The 20,836-nt window shown below is 44.3% G+C and overlaps 1 protein-coding gene and 1 long non-coding RNA gene across 7 annotated transcripts in view; one reads left to right on the top strand and one right to left on the bottom strand.

Annotated features, from left to right (window-relative positions):
* Window positions 1-20,836, bottom strand: part of LOC125282525 (uncharacterized) — a 169,727-nt gene that overhangs the window by 136,434 nt on the left and 12,457 nt on the right. The window contains exons 2-3 of the long non-coding RNA XR_007189636.2: window positions 15,369-15,623; window positions 12,165-12,287 (exon numbers count right to left, since the gene is read on the bottom strand). This is a non-coding gene — a long non-coding RNA (uncharacterized LOC125282525). The remainder of the gene's footprint in view (window positions 1-12,164; window positions 12,288-15,368; window positions 15,624-20,836) is intronic.
* LOC113260124 (caspase-1-like) lies at window positions 1,798-18,903 on the top strand. 6 transcript variants are annotated; one of them, XR_006410270.3, is made up of 11 exons: window positions 1,841-2,102; window positions 2,673-2,939; window positions 5,234-5,293; window positions 6,945-7,199; window positions 10,710-10,819; window positions 11,652-11,825; window positions 12,990-13,224; window positions 14,037-14,180; window positions 15,387-15,496; window positions 17,002-17,303; window positions 18,801-18,903. XR_006410270.3 is itself a non-coding variant. In XM_044386704.3 (11 exons), exons 1-10 carry the CDS (start codon window positions 2,096-2,098, stop codon window positions 17,098-17,100), a joined length of 1,461 nt encoding a protein of 486 aa, XP_044242639.1. In that variant the 5' UTR covers window positions 1,842-2,095; the 3' UTR covers window positions 17,101-17,105; window positions 18,801-18,903. The 6 variants fall into 6 exon arrangements, 4 of the variants coding, with proteins under 4 accessions (XP_026361661.1, XP_057172943.1, XP_044242639.1 ...); XM_044386704.3 differs by having other exon boundaries at window positions 1,842-2,102; window positions 17,002-17,105; XM_026505875.4 differs by having other exon boundaries at window positions 1,843-2,102; window positions 7,035-7,199; window positions 17,002-17,105.

Raw genomic sequence — 20,836 nt, 5'->3', positions numbered from 1 at the left:
GCGCTCCTGTCGGAAACGGCGGAGTTGCACAGACGGGCTACCCCAGGCCACGGCGACGTGAGGATTGCTGAATCAGTACGTCCCATTTAAACACCGCTGACAATCAGACTGCGGCACTAATTTATTTTAAGATGAGTGTTTTCATGTAAGACTATTAGCTAGGTGTGTGTCTTAGTTGATATACTAATCATCTCTATAAATTATCTCCATTCTTTCTACAAACCTCCACCCAGCTACGGGCCACTCTGTTTCCGTCACTAATGGAAACTCTTCCTCTTACCACTTTGACCACCTTGTGGCGGCTTGAGTGCATCCAGAAAAAAAGAGAAGAACATCCATTCCAATCCTGGCTATCCTTATAACCCCTGATTTTAGTGTTTAAAATTCAGTGCTATCACGGCAAAATTTACATAGAACAGACCCCATCCCTCTGAGTGTTGTAAGGTGATTATTGATGAATGGGTGCTCTGCTATAATGCCATCCCAGTCCGGGCACAGAACACTTCCGTCCCCGCCAAAGCTGTCCTCCTGCCCCTGGCGCTCAGTTTCCCTTGCTTCCTCCTCAGGCAGTTCCAACACGGGACATGAGGTTTTCCCACTGGAGAACTTTACATTTCTGGAATCGTAAGGTATTCGTTCTATTCCGCGAAGTCCTTGCTATGGAGTGGCTCTCCGCGCAGCTGCGTGGGAATTCGCTCGTAGTTCTGCAACCCCAGGCCCGGAGGCCACCCCCGCGGTTTCCACTCCGCGTGTGCAGCACTGGCTGCGGCAGAGACCCTCATGTGAAGTCCTCAAGGCGTTTCAAAAATAAATAAATACAAAAGTAGCAGGGAAGCAAGGACTCTGCCATTCCTGCTTCCTTCCCTGCAACGTCCGTCTTCGCAGCAAGGAGTGCAAGATTGAGCCCAAAGTGCATGGGATAAGAAGCAAAGTAAAATCAAAGCACGCAGAGCAAAAGCTCAGATTAGAATCTACACAGTGAATTTTATTCTAATTAATAGAAATCGAACACTTAGCCTGGAATACAGGAAGCCAAACGAGCGACTCACACGTCAGTAGGCAAGCTTGTTTTTAATTCCATAGCGTTTTAGAGCAACGGTACTACAGCTGTGATGATGTAATTCACCTATCTCACACAGGAGCACCCCCCCCCCACAGAGGATATTTTAATAACTCTGGGTCCTCACTTTCTTAAGATAATAAAACAACATAAGGAAGGAATGATTAAACTGGTAGGTCAGATATTCTCAGTGCGGAGCCCGACTGTTAGTCTCTATGGTGTCCCTAAAAACAGAGCCATCTGCCACAGGAGAGCAAATAGAAAGAAATCTTTGATCCCGGTGCCAACTGTTTCCATTCCTAAAAGCAACACGGCTTCACAGGAACGCCGCCCAGAGCTGCGGGATGGGGCACAGGACGCAGGCGCTCAGCTTGTCCAAATGCTTCAGACTGAATGTCTGTGTCCCCCCCCAAAAGCCGTGTGCCAAAAACCTGATGCCTGGGGTGACGGTAGTAGGAGGGGAGGTCTTTGGAAGCTGATGAGGTCATGAAGTCAGAGCCCTTATAAGAGAGGCTCCAGACAGGACAGGGTGGGTGAGCAGTCAGCAGACCCCGAGTGGTGCACATACAGCCCTGCTCTGCTGGCCCCTGATCGAGGACTTCCAGCCTCCAGAGCCCTGAGAAATCAACCCCCCTCCTTCAGAAGCATCTGGCTATGGTATTTCGTGTTAACAGCCTGGATGGGCTAAAATGCCAAAGTAGGAGTGACTTTTCCAGATCACACTTCCTAACGAATGGGAGAGTCAGCATTGTGCAAGTCAAACTCTGCGCGCACTTGCACAAGCACCACTCCCTTCCTTCCCTGACCTCATCCAACTGCCGGTGAAAGAAATTCCCCAAAGATAGGCTCCTCGATGCAGGCTGGGTTTCGGGGAACTGACTACTTCTTGTGGGGGCGGGCAGGGAGTGCGGAGAGCAAAACAGGATGTCTGTGCATGGGCACTGGGTATTTCTCAATAAGCTACACGCCCTGCTGAAAAGGAAGGTGCTATGCTTTCAGTTTCAGACTGTACATCGAGGCTGAGAGAGAAAAGCCATGGCTGGTGAGTTTCCGACTAAGGGCCTATCTGGGGGAAAACAGTCCTGGCTGGTCTTTAGTTCTGTGACTGTCCAGGTGGGCACAACGGAGCATGGGGGCCGCCGGGGAGCAGGCGGGAGGGCAAAAGGAGGGCCCGGGAGACTCCCCGCAGCCTGAAGAAAGGCAAGGCCAGGAGGGAACTGGGGCTTTGCTGGCATGCTGGGGCTGCTCTGCGGTCCTAGCTGAATGTTACCGGCCCTGTGTGACAGAGGGTGCAGAAGTGTCCCGGGGAAGGAGACGGGACATCGCTGTTCATTATTTTCTTATGCGGAGTTGAGGACATGTGGGGCATGGGGGGAAGAGCCCGGGTTTTCCGATGCAAAAGGCAGGAGAGCACCTCGGTCCTCAGGCTGCTCAGTGAGCGCCCAGGGTCAGTGCTGAGGGCGCACTGAGAGACACGGGGGTCTTCAGGCTCCTGCGCTGCATGGGGAGGGGTGTCTTTCCTCTCAGATCTAAAGCAGGCTACTCCTTGGTGCTGACCTGAAAGGAAATGAGACTGTTTTCATGAGTTGAGGAATCCTTGTGCTTCACGCAGACCAGACCCTGAGGGACAAGCGGAAGCTGTTTGTCAGCTCGGTGAACACGGGGACCCTCAATGGCTTGCTGGATGAGCTCTTGGAGAAAAGGGTGCTGAACCAGGAGGAGATGGAGAAAGTGCGGTATGAAAACGCTACAGTGATGGATAAAGCCCGGGCTCTGATCGACTCTGTCCTACGGAAAGGGTCCCAGGCATGCCAGATTTTTATTTGTTATATTTGTGATGAGGACTCCTTCCTTGCAGAGAAGATGGGGCTCTCCTCAGGTAAGGGTCAATGCCTCACACTGAGGTGCACAGAGGTCCCGTGTCCTTGTGCCAACGTTTGATTTCTTCCTTGATCAGGTCTGTTTGCAGACAACTTCCCGGTTCCTTGCTGTAGGGCCCCATTTCTGCATCAGTAGGTCTACCGCAAGCCTCCTGCTTCTTCCTTTTTGGTCCTTTGACCCCCGGAGCCTTCCTTTGATTGGAGCTCGTTTCCCAACCTGAGTATGCAGTAGCTCCTTTGTAGAAATTCATGGGGACAGTCTGAAAAGCTTCATGCCACATTCTCCAGTCATCCTGGCAAAGCACTGACTCAGTCTCTCTCTCTCACTGTCCATCTCTCTCTCTCTCTCACTCTCTCTCATTAAAGCCCAGGGCTCCCTGGGAACTTATGTAGTCATCTGATATAAAGATTCAGATACTTTTTATAACATGTCTCCAAAATTTGGCTCTCCAGGAGGAACAAAATATATTTCAGGGATGGTGGAACACTCAGAATAAATTCAGTGCTTACAGAAAAGTAAGGATTTTAAGTGGACTCTTCTTTCTAGTTACCCCCTCCCATTTTCTTTTGAGTAAGACTGTCCCCCAGCGTGGTTCTGGGCTGTGGACCATTCTATTGAGGCCCAGCCCTTATACCTCCGGTCCTTCTGAGAGCCCAAGACCATGCATAGACATCTGAATGGCCCCTTCCGTGGTCACTTAGTCCCTCCACACAGCAAAGACAGGAGGTCCAGTGGAGTCCAGCCCTGGTCTCTTTGGCACTTGCCAAAGCCATTTAGAAAGAGAAGATGTTCTTTGAACACAAGAAGCCTTTTTTCCTGGGAATTGGTCAAAGCTTATGCGTGCCAAGTGACATGGCAAGCATCCACTGATGGATAATGAATTTCTCGTTTTTCTTTCGGTAACTTTTTCATTTAATAGATTCCCCCAAATTAAAGATAACCAATAAATAATGGTAAGGGTCTAGAATACTTTTACAATAGCCAGAGAGCTCATCCTGGCCCTGTTCCTCTCCCTGCACAGCCCTGGAGGCACTTGTCCAACCCAAGGGACACTCTACGCCTGGAGTTGGCCTCTCCAGTCGTCACATGATGCCTCCCCAGTCAGGATCGTCATGGCTTTGTCTCTCCCTCATCCATCAGCCAATTTTTGTAGGTTCATAGAATATGACAATGAGATATACTATTTGGATGCACTTTAATGGGAGAGATCTTTCTAAAAGAAGGTTCTTGGTCATAAGAAGACCTACTTCCTATTGCCATAAAAAGGGCTCTTCCAGAGAACGTTCCTGAATTCAGAGCAGGGAAATGGACCTTATTTTGTCTACAGAAATTCTGTCCTCAATCAGTACTATAAAATAAAGATTGGGGAGTATTTCTCATTTGTTAGCTTATGCCAATTCTGAAAGTTTCCGAAATGAGTTTCTCGGGTGGGTGTTGTCATACCGAGATCCTCATAAAACCTTAAACAAGTTTAAATTCAATTCTTGTCCTTAAAATCAACAATCATAAAAGTGACCCAAGAGGATCTATTAATAGGTTTGAGGGATTTTATGCAGCCAAACACTGTAACTGCCCCTTCCCACTGTTTTCCTCCTCTGAGTACAGCTTCTGCCCCTAGTGGGATGGATGCAGATTACAGAGGTGATGGTCAGGGATCCTGGCACATGAGCCCTTAGACGGTGGCCTCTGTGGGCCGAAGGGGTGGCGTACTGACGGGGAGCCCACAGATGCTAATGAAGACAGTCTGCAGGTGTGTGCTGGCTCGACCACCTCCTGTTCGCTGACACTTGGGAAACTGACCTAACACTGACTGCGGGTCAGCCCGGGGGTCACCTCATCCTCATTTCCCGCTGTGATAAATCTTAGCAAAGCTAAGTGTCCACGTGCACATGCCTGTTCTTTTTCGTTTTCTCCAAAGTCCAGGCCAGCTCTGAGTTAGACACTCGACATGGCATACACCTGTCAGGCAGCAGCAGTCATCCCAGAAGCCACCTTGAAACAGGAGAATGAAGAGACCTCTTGATTCTACAGCTGATGCTCACTCAATCCCCCCTCATCTTAGAGAGCAGAAATGGAGAGTCCCTCCCAGACACTCCTTTGTTCTGCCTCCAGGGGGAACATTCAGTCAGCCAGCCTAGTGGCCTTGGCTTCTTAGTGCCGGGTGTGGTTCTAATCTAGCTGCATTCTGAACAGGCCTGCAGAAGGTGTGTTCCCTAAGGAGTGTCCAACACGCTGGGCGAGATCCTTCGGAGATGGTCAGTGACTATATTAATGTCCTGAATCTTTCCTCAGGTACACCATTTAGAAGTCAGCTTAACTCAGACTCTCCAGCAGCAACTCTTCCTTCACCAGGTAATGGTATTTTCCAAGCAAGAGCATTTTTGAACCTCATCTCTCTTGACATTAACTCAAGGTCCACGGGATGACCCCAGGGTGAGAGGGTGATGGGATACTCTCATGGACTGAGCCTATGCCTTTCTCTCTTCTTAGTCTCTGTGCTTGAGCAGAGCCAGCCCTGCAGCTCTACCATCATGTTCATACTCACAAATCTAAATCTGTGTCCCACACCTGACGACCCACTCGACTATGCTAGTGCCGACTGAACATAGGCACTCACGTCTCCCTCAGGGAGCTGAGCCCGCCACCCTTCCCCTACCTTGCTTCTCTTCCAGTTTCCCCTGTCCTGGTTAAGGGCACCACTATCACCCAGTTATTCCAACCAGAAACCTGAATTATCTTGGATTTTCCTTTTCCTCACTTCCAACATTCAAGCAGTGGCCAAGGTTATTGATTCCTCTCTCAAATCCAGCTCCTGCTCTCCACTTCTGTTTCCACTACTATATTTCAGAATCCTAATTCTTATAGTGGCCTATGGTTCTTCAGCCATAGCTCTTACTATTTTTTTCTTATCATTAAAGAAATAAATCTATCCCTTTCCCCTATTAGACTTTAAACTTTATGAGGAAATTAGACACATCTGACTTATTTGTGGGTAAGATCCCATCACAGTAGTTGACTCAGTGTGCATGCAATAAATGTTTGTTAAAATACTATTTCACTGAATAATTTCATCAAAATTGCTAGTATGCTAGGCCATGAGAAAAATATTTGACACATGCCAACTGTCTTATAGCTCTTGCTCTATGGACTGTTTAGAGAGGAATGAACAGGACAAACAAGGTTCCTGCTCTTATGATCTTATAAAGATACACAAAATATGAAATAATAGGTATTTAAGAATTTCCACCATCAAATTAAAGCTAGCCAAGAATTTTGAGATGGAAATGACAGTACACACAATTGTATCAGCTAAGGTGGTCCCAGATAGTAGTAAATTAACCTGGTGTCAGGTTAATCTACAATACAGAAAGATTAGTCATTAGATGATTTTCAGTTAAGAATTCTTATTGATATAAGATCTTAAAATATCAGGGCTCTGGGTGCATTCATTCATTTATTCATTAATTTATGCATTCAGCAAACATGTAAGTAAGTGTTTGTAAGTATTTTAAGCACAAAGATGTGGGAATGAGAAGTGGGAACAGAGATACGGATTCAAAGACATCATGTTTTTACCAAGGAAATTCAATACAGAAGGAAAAGATCCTACAGTCTAGTGGGAAAAATTTACAGTTCTAGGCATAGCCTGGCCTCTCCCTGGAGCATGTACTACAAATGGGTCGTCAGCACCGTGAGAAAGAAAGATGTGAAAGCAGTAGATGGCCAGGAAGTTAGCATCAGGCCCAGTGTCACAGAAGAAAGATGAGAAGCTCGGCCCAAAAATCTTCACTGGGGACACATCATTAAACACAGCCCAGTGTGAATTTGACGGGCCCAGAGAACTCTATGGATATGACGAAAGAGGACGTACTTTATGGGGCAGATGGCGAAATAGTGGGAAGGCAGTTTCAGAGGTATGTCCCATAATGGGGAACTTTCTAGAGACAGGGCAAAACTCTTTAAGTTGTGCCTGTAGTTGAAGGAGTGTTTGTATTTCTGACAGAAGACAAACATGACAAAAACCCATTTAAGATTTTGGAAACTGTGGGAAAAGAACTCATTACTGGTGTTTTGCATGGCTTGTTGGAAAAAGATGTTCTGAAATTGGAGGAAGGAGAAAAGAAAAAGTTTTACGATGCGAAACCTGAAGACAAGCCCCGGGTCTTTCTGAACTCTGTGCGGCAGAAACGGCGGGAGGCAGGTCAAGCCCTTGTCCAAACTTTCATTAATACGGACAAATATTCCACAAGTGTAAAAGGTAAACTTAACAATGGGTGTCTGAAATTTTCCAGAATCTACTTAACTCCAAGGCCCCTCCGGGATCCTCCATGATCCCACCATCCTTCCATTACTAACGCATAGTTTTTACTAAACCGGTCATCATCCTCTGAGAGGCCACCTTGCCTTTTGTGGGAGGGATTCACTTTCCAATGAGCTATGAAGCCAAGTCCTTGGCTCATAGAAAGAGCTGACTGTGGACGCTGTGTAGTAAAGGATACCTGCATGTGAGCCCAGGTTCTGTCACTGTAGACACTCCGTGATTTCATTCCCGCTCCTTAACCTCCCTGGGCTGATGTCTCAGCATCTGTGAAATGGTGACAATTTTGGTAACTTCTTCACAGGCTAGGGACATCGTGGCAGGCACAGGCTGACAACTCCAAAGACAGTAGCTCTTACCCAGAATTCTTCTCTGAGCTCCAGACACACTTAGCTCTAGCTGCACATTCAACATTTCTGCCCCAAGACTCCACTGACTTCACAAAACTAACATCTATAGTGTTAAACACGTGATTCCCCCCATCGGAGCTGCTCTGCTTCTAATCCCTTTCTATCTCATTAAACGGGATGATAGTCCATCAAGTTTCTTCACCCAGAGTACAAGTGTTTTTTCACGAGGGAATAGTAGCTCTCAGCAAGCGCGGACCAAGGGCGGGCACGTCAGAAACATAGGATGAATACGACAGACGAACAACGGGCTGGCAGGAAATACCAGTTCTCATAAGTATTACTTCGCTTCTGATATTTAGACCCTTCTAGTGCTTCATCATTTCTGTACGTTACAAAATATGATCAGGAGAACTCCTGTAAAGTGTCCAATCTATTAAAACACGTTAAGACTTCTGACCTAGATTGAATTATAAATATTACTAGAGCCTAAATAGCCTCTTGCCCAAGTTCACCAGTGACAGACTTGATTCATACAGAGCTGAAGCTCAAATCCCAGACCTGAAATATCAGCGTTGATCAATAATAACAATAATAATAAGCAATAATAAACAAAAGGCAATAGAAACTATAGAGATCTCACTACAGCAAATATGCTTTTTCAGCAAGTCCCTCACGGAGGAGGGATGTTCTGTCCAGCAGGAGACACGTGCTAGTCTGACAGATCTCCAGTATGGTAGCCTCAGCTGTGTTCTTATTAATATGTGAGTTGGTCCTTATGCAGGTTTATTACTTTCTCTGAAATCTGAGATGGAACGGAAACAATTTGGATAAAAAAAAAAGCAAAGATCATTCAGCAAATGAGAATCGAAACTGAAGTCATGGGAGCCTCAGAATAATGTGAAGCCCCCAGGAGTCACGATGAGCATCAAGCAGAGACAACGTCAGGCCACGGGCAGAGTGTGGGGCAGGCAGGAGTCAGGTTGGGGTCCGCTCACCACGTGCCCAGTGGCTCCCTGGGCGCTCTCTGCACCCGGGGCCTCTGGAGGAATCCCAGGGCACCCACAGGCCAGGAAGTTGGGTGAGCTGGGCTACTGGTGTACAGAGGGACCTTGGCCAGGCCTCTGGACACGGATATCATTCTGATTTATTTCATTTAACAAACTCATATATGCACATACCCTGCAACGAGCACTGTTAGTCTGAGGAATAACTACTGAGGATAACTACATCTCCCTTGGCGGGTAGGTGGCTTTGTCTTACCTTGGACCGGTCTCTTCCTTTTTGTATCAGTTTAAGGGGTTTCTTGAGCATGTCATTAAGTAACAGATAAGACCGACGTTAAAATTTTTATCTAAACTCCGCCTTCGCTCGTTTCTTTCTGTGTGCTGCCACGTGAGCGGAACCCCTTTTGGGCAGCAGGCTGCACTACAATATTTATTATGTTGTAACAAAAGGATTCATTTTCATGCTAACTTTACTGTTAAATGTGAGGTAGAAACCCTATCTCATTCCCAATTTTATCTGCGAACACGGTATCTGTACACAGATACAAGATGGTCATTAGGAGTTGATGCTCGGTAATTAGGATAGTCACCAAACCTGGACACAGCCTGGAAACAGAGGAAGCTTTTGCTGGGAAAACATACCCTCTGACCAGAGACTAGCCCAGGACCCTGGACATCCACACAGGGGTGGAATCTTCTGGAATACAAAGGGAGAGCAAGTGTCTCTGTTTAAGAAATGTTCAGGAAGCCTGGTTTCCTTAAAGATTTACAATCTGGTGCATCTCCAGAGTCAGGTTTTTAGCATTCGGTTTAGAAAGACATTTATCACAAAAATGTTATTTAAAAACTAATGGAAAAAAATGAGTGAAATAGGAAAAAAAAGTATAAAATATAAAAACTGAAAATTTTATATAGGATAATGTTGCTTTTGTCATTTAAATAAAAGAAAATCAGAGGAGTTCTTGGTTGGCTCGCCTCACTGAACACAAGGGTTTATTCCTTTCATGGACAAAATCCTTGTTACATTAGCTCTTGGCAAACTGCTAAATTCTGTTGATGAATTCCTCTTCCTCATTTCTCCAAGGGCGGGCTCAGGACTTTCCAAGCTTCTTACACAATCTCAGTTAAGTGAGGCCAAGCAGGGTCGGATAGTCCTACATTTCTCTAGGGATTAGGTCAGGATGAGTCAGAGAGAAACTTCTCTACGTGGGAAGAGGTATTGTTCTCACACTGGAAACACAGGTTGAAAACTGCATGCTAGCTGGTTCACACGTTGGGGACAAGGACACCCAGAGCATGTTAGGATCCCTGACAGACAACCATCTGGTCGACCCTGGAGGCAGGGCTGGTTACTAGATAGCGTTTCTCCTTTAAGTCGCTGACTTCACAGCTCGGTGAGGAGACACCACAGCCCGTCTCCTCTGTGAAGGTCCAGAGTGTGCACGTTGGAGATTCTGTTGCGTGTGTGCGTGGGTGTCTGTATGCGCCGCCTGAGGTGGGAGTGGACTCAGGATGGTACACCGTCCGACAGGAGAGCTACCAGCCACACTTGGCTACTCAGGGCTGGAGTAGTGGCCAGTAGCACATGTTGACAGGATGCGATTTTGCATATATCATGTTAAAATATATTACCCATATTAATTAATTTCATCTGTTTCTTACCATGGACGTTACAAAATTTTGAATAGCACATGTGGCTCAATTTCATTTCTAAGGGACAACACTCCAATAAATGTTAGCCAGGATGTTCTTGCTCAGAGACAATAGAAGGATGGATGAGGGAGGACTCGAGAGTAAAACGGTTTTTGCTGAATATGGAAAGGCTTAACATGACCCCAAATCATGAAGGTGTTTTCTTCAGAATTATCAGAAACCTACACTTGAATTTTCAGGTGGATCTGCTTCCTCTACTAACAATCTTCCTGTTCTTTCCTACTCAAAATACATTTCCTCACAGGAGAGGTTAGACACAATCATAAGCCCTACATGTTGAAAGATCTTCTTCCCATGATTTCCCTTCTCTGTCAGCATTCTTAGGTGAAAATTGGGTCACAAAGGCAGATATCCTAATTTATGATCCGTGATGTGTCCTGCAGCTTTCGAGGACATCGTGCCTGGGCCACCTGAGCCAGAAGAATCTACAGATACTCTCAAGCTTTGTCCTCATGAAGAATTCGTGAAACTGTATACAGAGAAGGCTGGAGAGGTGCTGTGCTCGGTCCATGACATTGAGAATAAAAGAGAAACAACTGTTTTCACTAACGACACGATTTCCTAAAACACTGATTGCAGAGTTGGGGAGTGGGGACAGTGGTAATCTTATCCACACATGCTCTGAGCAAGGAGGAAATCATGTGGGCCTCACATAGACTCCAATTCTCTTTCAATCCCATGATAGAATACAGATCTCTCATCTTGTTCATTTATTTGTTCTCGAATCCATTTGTGATTCATGACAATTTTAGCTGTAGTTACAGAAGTGAAATATTTATAAAAGAATATGGCTGAGTAATAGTTGTTTGCATTCTAGTTGAAAAGCCTAGACATAAAGCATTTCTTAAAATATAATTAAAGTCTGTATAGCGTTGCATGTTGACGTGTTTTCAAGAAAAACTACCAAAATAATAATGTCACCAAAGGAAAAGGACCATTGGTGTATTCATTTTTAGCTGGAGCCAGTGGCAAGTGTCTCCTGGCTTCCACAAAATTGGATCTAAATCTTGAATGCTAAGAAAGACTTGACTAGGTAGAGAAGAGAGAAGAGGAGAGGGCAGGAAGTATTCTAGTCTCCTGAAGATTCTTGAGTAACCATCCCAGCTATATCCTTGGTCCTCTTCCGGGCTCTTAAAAGATAACTTACTTCCAATTTGCACCTCTTGCTACTACTAACTCAATCCATTACAAAGAGATAGGAGGGCAGTGTCTTCGGACGGGGGAAGGGCAGCTAACAGAGCCCTTAGCTGTAACAGTGATCGGTGGATGAGGGTTTCAAAGGAGATTTAGGCAAATCAAACTCACTGTATATCCATTTCCTGCAGATCTACCCAATAAAGGAGAGACAGGATCGTACTCGTCTCGCTCTCATCATATGCAATATAGAATTTGATCATCTTCCTCCCAGGAATGGGGCTGAACTTGACATTACAGGGATGAAGAATCTGCTGGAGGGCCTTGGCTACAGTGTGGATGTGAAACAGAAACTCACTGCTAAGGTAGGGGTCCCGCACCTGCCCCAAACATGTATATATTCAACACGCATCCTACTATGAACATGTTAGCTTTAGCATATTAGGCAAATACTTTGACATCCTTAGGCCGAATTTGTGTGTGTGTGTGTGTGTGTGTGTGTGTGTGTGTGTGTTTAAAACATAAAAGTAGGAAACAGAAAATCTGTCTTTTTTGAGCTCTAAGTATCCTCAGTTCCATAACTGCACAGAGTGATTGGCAAGTGTATCCAGACAATCCTTAGTTCCAAAGTAGGATGATTAGGACTCAGCCCCAATAGCCCAGAGAATCCTAGAGTGATGTATACTTCATAGGACAGTACTCACCATATAAGCACGAAGTTCCAGCTGTGTTCCAGGGGCTCTTCCTGGCACTGGGCACAGGTCTGTAAATGAGACAGGAGCTCCCAGCTGCAGTGCTCTAGGCTCGCTTGGTGTGAGATAATCGTACTGTAAGCAAAACAGAAAATTTCACAGATTTGGTGTGTCTCTGTAAAGTGAAAAGAAAGTTAAAAGTAAGTGAAAAGAAAAAAGAAAAAGGAAACATGAGAGCACACTGGTGAGTGGGGATCCCAGCAAACATGATGTTAGATGGGATCTTTGGGGAGTGAATCCAGGAGCGGACACATGAGTACGGGGAACCACACAGCTCTGGACAGCTGTGGATGAACTGCATTCCGAGTCAGAATGGAAGCCACACAGGAGCCACACAGAAAGACCAGGTGGCCAGAGCCCGGGGAACATGAGGCAGGGTGGGAGAGGAGTAACTGTACACCAGAAGTTTGATTTTATTCTAAGCACAGTGGGAAGGGTTTGACAAGGGAGCTGGAAGGATGCATTTATGACACAAGGCTCTTATCAAGTAATGAGAGGAAAGACAGAGATGGAAAGAAAAAAGTATGTAAGTGACAAAAAGTGACTGTAAAATGTAGCAAGAGGACAGTTTATATATTGTCATCAGGAGTGGAAAGTTCTACCCACTGCTCCATTATAGAGAGAAACATCAGACAGCCATCCTCAAGCAAGCAGTGCATGAAGGGATAGCGAGTGGAGCATTCTGGACATTTCTTACACTGCTGCTCCTGATAAGCAGGAGGTAAGACCAACTGAAATGTTTCTCCTATCAAAGTAAGATCTGGTGGTTTTTTTCAGGACATGGAGTCAGCGCTGCGGGCATTCGCCGCCCGCCCAGAGCACGAGTCCTCAGACAGCACGTTCCTGGTGCTCATGTCTCACGGCATCTTGAGTGGAATCTGTGGGACTACGTTCAGCCCGGAAAATCCAGATGTGCTACCTTATGACACCGTCTTCCAGATCTTCAACAACCGCAACTGCTTCAAACTCAGGGACAAACCCAAGGTCATCATCATCCAGGCCTGCAGAGGTGGTGAGTTCTGAGATGGAAACCCCAACGGTCATGAAGGTGTCTGCAGAGAACTGTGATGTGTGCTTTGTTTCTAGAGGAGACGAACTTAGACCCCATTGGGTGCAAACAAACTAGACTGAACTAGCAGGAAACTCCCCCCAGGGGGCTAGTATCATGAGCATTTGTCCCATCAGCCATCAAATTTCTGTGCAACTTAATCCAGGGGACGTGGTGAAGAAGACCACCAGAATTCCTAAATCACAGTTAAACACAAATATTCGAATCCTGGAACAAAATAATTTTAATGAGGGCTTTCCTCAACATTTTACAGCCATTTTGACAATCTCTGGCTTGAGAACAATTTCCTTTGAACGAGAGCATATGATGCAATAGCAGCACCCTTTCTTCCTCAGGCATACTGAAAGGGAAAGGAGTAGGAAGGTGAGGGAACTTGGGACAGCAGTCAAAAGAAACTTCTTTTTTTCTGACTTCCAATTGTCCTTTAGCTTTGTGGAGCAATGTTTGGGGGAAAAAGGAAATAAACATAATTTAGCTAAAAAATGTAACTACGCTCTCTGAAATTATGCAAATAAGGCTTTAACCTCTAATCTCTTCTTAGCAAATGGGTTCTTCTAGTTCTGTGATGCTGTCAGCATTACTTGGCACATTGCTGAAGGACCCCAGAGGAAGGCAGAGCGCTCTGTGTGTGTGTGTGTGTGTGTGTGTGCGCACGTGCTAACTGGCTGGAATAACTACTTAAAAACAAAGAGGTGGGCAATTGCTCTAGTCATCCTGAGAGGCACGCAGTGTGTAGAAAGTTGATGTCTCCACAGAAAATCTTGGGGAACTGTGGGTCAGTGACTCTCCAGCAGCCTCGACTGACAGCTTTTCACATCAACCTCTGCTCCTGGAGAGTGACGTCGTCTACAAGGTCCACGTGGAGAAGGACTTCGTTGCTTTCTGCTCCTCAACTCCACGTATGTGTCTTTCCAGTGCACACAGGGATTTGTGGGCCTGAGGCCACCTCTGAATGATTCTAGAAAATCAACATAGTCTCTGTGCAGCAATGAGCGGAAGCAAGTTTTAAGTGTTGTCGATATATTTTAAATCTTGTCTCATCTGTTCTATGGAGATGAAGATTCTGTTTTCCCCTTACCTTCTAAGATTGTGCTTTTATTATAAGCATTGCGCTTTACAGTCAAAGGTGCACCAAACATTAAAACCACCTAATGCAAGGAACTCCTTTTACCATATACCATTTTAAAATAAATGATTGATTCATTTTTCTACTAAATCCATTCAACATTTTGAGAAGAGTTTTTATGGATCCTGGGACTGGCCACCCTTTCTCAGATGACCAAGTACAAGCCTTTTGCTCCAGACTCCCCATCCGATGCTGTCTGGATGGTGCCACCACACGCCCCAGCACCACTTGGATGCCCCTTTATAAGAAGTAGAATATGATACCTTGGGGCTTATTTGGCCTACTAACAGTAGGGCGGTGTTTAGGTCTTGACCTCTACTTAACATCTGAAGAAGACTTACATTTGGGTGTTCCTAATTTGCAAATTTTTATTTTCGGTCTTTTTAAAACCACTTTTTGAAATATGATTGACATATGCCAATCATATTTACTGTATAGGACTTAATGAGTTTGGAGATAAGTATATATATGTGAAACTATCACCACAATCCATGCCATAAACATAACCATCCCCTCCGAAGTTTCCTTTGCATCTGTTTATCTATTTTGTTTATTATATTGCGAAGGAGAGCATGGTATGTAATCTGTAAATGGCCACCTGTGTAAATGTGGTGACATTCTTGAATCCTTCTGAGCTTCTATTCTTTCTTCTGTAAAATGGGATAATTCCAGTTATCTCTCAAGCCTCTTTTGAAAGCCGAGTGCATGAACATAGGGCACATAGTTAAAAGTCAGTCCTAAGAATATGACGTGACCGCTGTGCCGCAGTTCTGGTGAGCTGCCCTGTTAGTTCAGCCTCTGCTAGTTTTATGTTTGTTTGTTAGTTTGCTTCCTGTCGGTGGAAAATGAGTTAATGTAGGATTCTAGCTGCTTCTCCTACACACCTCGAGATAACTACCAAGCTGTGCTTTAGAAAAAACTGTAAACAAAGTAAGAGTGAAGGCCACAGCCCAAGACTCACCACTTCCTGTCTTCATAGATAACGTATCCTGGAGACACGTCACAAAGGGGTCTCTCTTCATTGCACAACTCATCGCATGCTTCCAAAAATATTCTTGGTGCTGTCACCTAGTAGAAGTATTTCAGAAGGTAAGCTTGTGTTTCCTCTTCTAGTCATTTGTTTGTTCAGGAAGGCTTTGCCAGATGACAATGGCAGAACTGGTCAGGCAAACACAAGTGGAATGCGACCTGGTTCCTGTCATCTAGGTGTTAAAACCTGATTTAGGAAAAAAAAAAAAAGTCAATGTACTGTAGCAGAAGATCAAAATATAAAAAAATAATATAAAATATAAGCTACTGTGTCATGGGGTGTAAGTTCTTAAATTTCAAAGAATGGGAGATATTTGCATTAATTTTCATTGTTTACTTTATTAAATAAACATGGACTGGGTGGCGTACTTGTGGGCTCTATCCTGGTGACAAAGGGGTGAATGAGACACGTGTGACCTAAGGTTCTGTAGCAGGTACATGCTTGTGAGACACACGGTCACTGAACAAGCAGGCCAACAAACTAATGTGTAGTTACAGGTTGTGATGGGATCTGTGAAGGAAAAGACCGAGGACATGTGAACGATAAGATAGGAGACGACGGTCTGTGAATGGAGTGGTCCAGAAAGGGAGACCTGATGCTGCTTCCCCAGCTCTGAATACTCCTTAGTCACCCCTCTTTCCCTGTTTACTTTCCTCTGTGGCTCTCCCCTCCATGTACTCAGTGTATGTATTTATAGGTTCGTTTTTTACCTGGATTTACTCACTCACATGTGAGGAGGCAGGCATTTGCTAAATGTCTCAACATTCAGGCACACAGGAATTAATATTCATTGAATGAATAAATGCATGAAAAAATCAATAGTTGTCCCCCCACCTTTTAGGGAGCAAGGGATTGGTATTAAGGACATGGAAAAGTGTGGTTGTGTTTTCATTCAAAAACACAGAGAACAGCTGTACTCTTCTGGAAGAAGAAGGCTATACCACTAGTAAATTGGAGAAGACAGCAGCATGACATGAGTTGGGGGTCTCTGAATAGGAACTTAACAAGTTAAGTCCTTTGGATGAGTAGGATTTAGACATTGCACTTAGAAGGGCATTTCCAGGAAAAGACTAGAAATAATCGATCCAGGTTAAGTAGGATCTCATTGATCAGCCTGTGGCAAAAGACTTCAGGTCAGCTTGGTGGCGGAGATGTGAAAGTTGGCCAGTGTTCTGGACTTAAGAACAAAATCCTGAGATTTGAGTCTCATTGAATTGAGGAGTTAGCCCTCGTGGATGTAGAAAGTAGAGAATTCTCAAGATCCAGTTCTCATGAACACATTCCAGGGGAAAATTGATTATCAGATCAGAAATAGAAAACAGGAAATGGAGTTTGAAAGGGCTTGGATTAGGCATAAAATATTTGAGATAAAGAGCATCTTCTGACATGGGGTGTCACTTTTAAGAAGCAGGGCAGCAGTGGCAAAGAGTCTGAGTGTCCATGGGGCTGGCCCATCAACTCTAGGAGCACCCTGAATTCCCAGAATTTCCTGGCTCATGGTGGAAAATCTCTTCTGAGAATTCATAAGAGGCATGTCTCATCCAGCCCCTGTTTTTGTTTTCAGGTACAACAAGCTTTTGAAAAACCAAATGTCAAGGCCCAGATGCCCACCATTGAACGAATGTCCATGACAAAACCTTTCTATCTCTTCCCTGGCAACTGAAAATAGTAAGTGTCAAGAGTTGCTGGCAGGTGAAGTAAACGGGAGAGTAATCTCGGTGGTGAGGTCCAATGACCAAACGGCAGCTGACCGCTTGGGTGGTCACATCCATGCTCCCTGTTGATGTGGTTTGGCGGTTAGTCGCTGATTTTGACTCTACTCCTCTGCATCCGGATCCTGCCTCCTCCTCCACACTCGATCCATCGGTGAGTTGAGCCCAACCAGGTCAGGAAGTAATGAATTATGCAGGACACAGGGGAGCAATTATTAAAATAGCAATGTCCTCATGTTTCCATGATGACTTATATTCATCTCTCTCATTCCCTCTCTTGCCCACCTCTCCCACATGCCGAGTCCCCGCACACTGCCTCAGGTCCCGAGAACAGAGGAAACAGAGGAGCAGGGAGAGAGCGGACTTTGGTCCTATGAGTGCATATGCGTCACATCGCCACTCTGAGCTACCGTCGCCAGACAGGATGAAGGCTGCCCTGTGTAGAGGCAGACTCTGGGTCTACACCGCTCTCCCAGAGTGGACCTCACACTCCGAGTGTGCTCTCACACCTGCACACGCTGCTCACAAACCCCTTCGAGCACCCACCTTCACATGTAGTAGTAATATCATTATTATTATTTTTAGTCAAAATATTTTAGATTGGGTACATCAAGGTTAGACCCAAAATTATTTTACTCACAGTAGCTTTACAACACTCTTCATGATAAGCAATTGTGAGTCTCCCTCTTGGAAACATCATTTAAATTCTATTTTACTGTGAGGTTTGTCTCAGAAGTTTCAATATGTGCCCATGCCATCTCCTACCCCTGGTTTCTGACACAGTCACTGCACACTTGCCCAGTTCAGTATAACAGCTTTTAAGGCCTGATTAGTCCAACAGAACCACATTTGGGGATTGAATTATTTATGGGACTAGTATTTATCAAGCACCTGCTATGTTCCAGGTTCTGATCCAGATGCTTGTAATATACCAGGCAACAAAATAAGTGGAGTCCTTGCTCTGATAAAGCCCATGCGCAAGCGAGGGGAGACAGACTCTAACTACACAAGGAACTAGAGCTGGTGTCAGAGAGGGAGAAGAGCTAAGAGAAATAAAGGAGGCTAAAGAGACAGAAAGGGTGGATGCTGTCGAGCTAGACAGATTATTCAGGCAGAGTTTCCTTCAAGTGATAAAATGGTAAAGTAAGAACAAGGAATGGACAGACTGGGGGGTGGTGGTGAACCTTGTGGTTCCTGTGGCGGAAAAGTGTTGCAGCTCAGGGAAGAGCATGTACAAACACCCTGAGGCAGAAATGGGCTTCACGGGTCTACAGAAATGCAAAGAGGCGGGAGCCCGGAGGAGAATGAGATTGGGGAAAATGGTAGAGACAAATTCGGAAAAGTGGTGAGAAGCCTGGTCACGTGGACCTTGGTGGTCACATGGTAAAGGTTTCAAATGTTTTATCCCGAGTGAGACAGAGAGAACCTTTCAAGTGCTTTTGCACAGAGAAATGACATAATCGAGTAACTGAGATTTTGCAAAGATCACCTGGAATACTTTTGGGCAAGAAGACTACAAGGGTCACAAATATAAGCCAAAGGAAGTGGCAGAAGGCATCTGGAAGAGGATGGAAACGGAACCATGAGAAGGGACGGACTGAGGCCTTCCGGGATGACTATGTTGACATTCTGCTCTTTTTCTCTCCTTCAGGGCATCGCAGGCAGTCCAGTCCTTCTTGACCGACTTCGAAAAGCACTTTGCTAGCACAGCATACTCATGTGACCTTTTGTATCTCAATAAAAATGAAAACAAATGAACTGTGTCTTTTGTTTCCTCTAATGAGGAATAGGATTTCAGTTAAAATGGTGCCTGAATGGAAATGAAGTGGAAGACGCGAGCTGGATTTTCCAACTTTGTGACTCACAGAGTGTGTGCACTTCACGGGGGGAACATAACTGGCCATGACTTGCACACAGCAGTGGGGTGATGGGAGGCGGTACCTATCTGGAGACAAGAACTGTAAATTGGTCAGCTCCTCATCCATATACTTATCAAACCCTGGATCTATAGAATGATCTAGAAGAAGTTTTCTAATTTATTACTTAACCAACATTATAGGTTGAGCTCATTTTTTTCCCCTTCAGTAAACTATGAATTCAGCAAATTAATCCCACGTGTCTTTCTTCCTGCTATACATTTTTCTTGTTAACTACTTCTTCCCCAGATGTCTGCACTTTCCACATTTCAGGGAAATTTTATCCTTTAGCCAGACCTTGGCTGTTGTCTAAAATAAGTTGGGCTTTGGTCCAAGATGGTGTAAACTCAATATATTTGTACAGACACGCAAATGTAATTAGATAAATCACAGCAAAGTGCCAGGGAGTGTCAGCAGTGGAAGGGGTAATGTCTACTCTTCTAGAAGGATGAATGTTGGTAGAGGAACTTTGGCTACATGGGCATTGGAACTACTATGTAAGGAGATGTATCACTTCTTCTCTGTCCACAGAGAATGCTGGATGGACATTTTAGTACATAGATGAACTAAATTTTAAAAAAACAGAAGGGTGCTCTAGATGTCAAATATAAACATAATAGTTAAAATTTATATGGATTAATTGTACGTCAGGATTACTGTAAAGCTTTTGATCAATGAAATGGATTTTTGTGTATAAGTAACTAATTAAAGCCTCACAACAGCCCTGTAATTAGGACCAGCATCCCTGTTTTACAGATATTATGGAGCATAAATAAGCTGTGCAAAGTCACAGTTAGCAGGTGAACGCCCTGAACTTTCTCTGGAATCTGAGTTGTTAACCATTGTGCTGTGTTGCTTCTCCAAAGCAAAGAGACTAAAATTGTAGGGATTCCGAATTGTAGGGGTTAACTGAATGTTGAATTTCAAGGGTTAACATGACAAAGATTCATGATGGCTTTATTTCTGGACTTGGTCTGCCCATGTAGACACATAAGTCACATCACAAAGATACAAAAATTCACATCACAGATGCCTCATTCTTTGACTACTGAGTGGTATTATCAGAAACCCAATAACAGAAAGACTGTCTCACATCTGCATATAGCGCAAAATTGAAACACACACACACACACACACTCCAAACATAGAACTATGTGTACACATACACACATACAAAAACCAGGAGGAAAAAATATGCACTAAGCATTCAACTTAAGAAGTCAGAAAAATACTAATCCAATACATAAATAGAAGTAAGAAAATAATACAGATTAAAAAGAACATGTGAATGAAATCATAATGAAACAAAGGACTGAGCGGGTCACTGAAGCAAACGCTGGCCCTTTAAAAAAATTAATGAAATCACAGACATTCAGCCAAGACTGAATGTGAAAAAACAGAATTAGCACAAATACTCAAGATAAAAAGGTATGATGAATACAGATAAACATAAATACAGAAAAAAAATAGAGACTATCATACATAACACAGGAAATATATGGAAAATTTGCTAGAAAAGGTAAATTAATTAACTTAATACATGATAAGATAAAAAGCTGAATGGATCCATAAACATTAAACAAATTAATTTTTCTTTGTCTGTTTGCAAAAAAGGTTAGTAGACCCAAATGGTTGCAAAGACCCATCTTACAAAACTTCTAAGAAACTGATAAGCTCTACTTTCAATAAACACTTCCAAATAAAAAAGAGAAGTACACTTCTTAAATTCTTTTACAGGGCTTATATAAAACTGAAACAAAATTAGGGAAGA

Source organism: Ursus arctos, unplaced genomic scaffold (genome assembly GCF_023065955.2).
Source record: "Ursus arctos isolate Adak ecotype North America unplaced genomic scaffold, UrsArc2.0 scaffold_22, whole genome shotgun sequence".
Taxonomy (NCBI): Eukaryota; Metazoa; Chordata; class Mammalia; order Carnivora; family Ursidae; genus Ursus; species Ursus arctos.
This window is presented reverse-complemented; position numbering and strand designations above follow the sequence as displayed.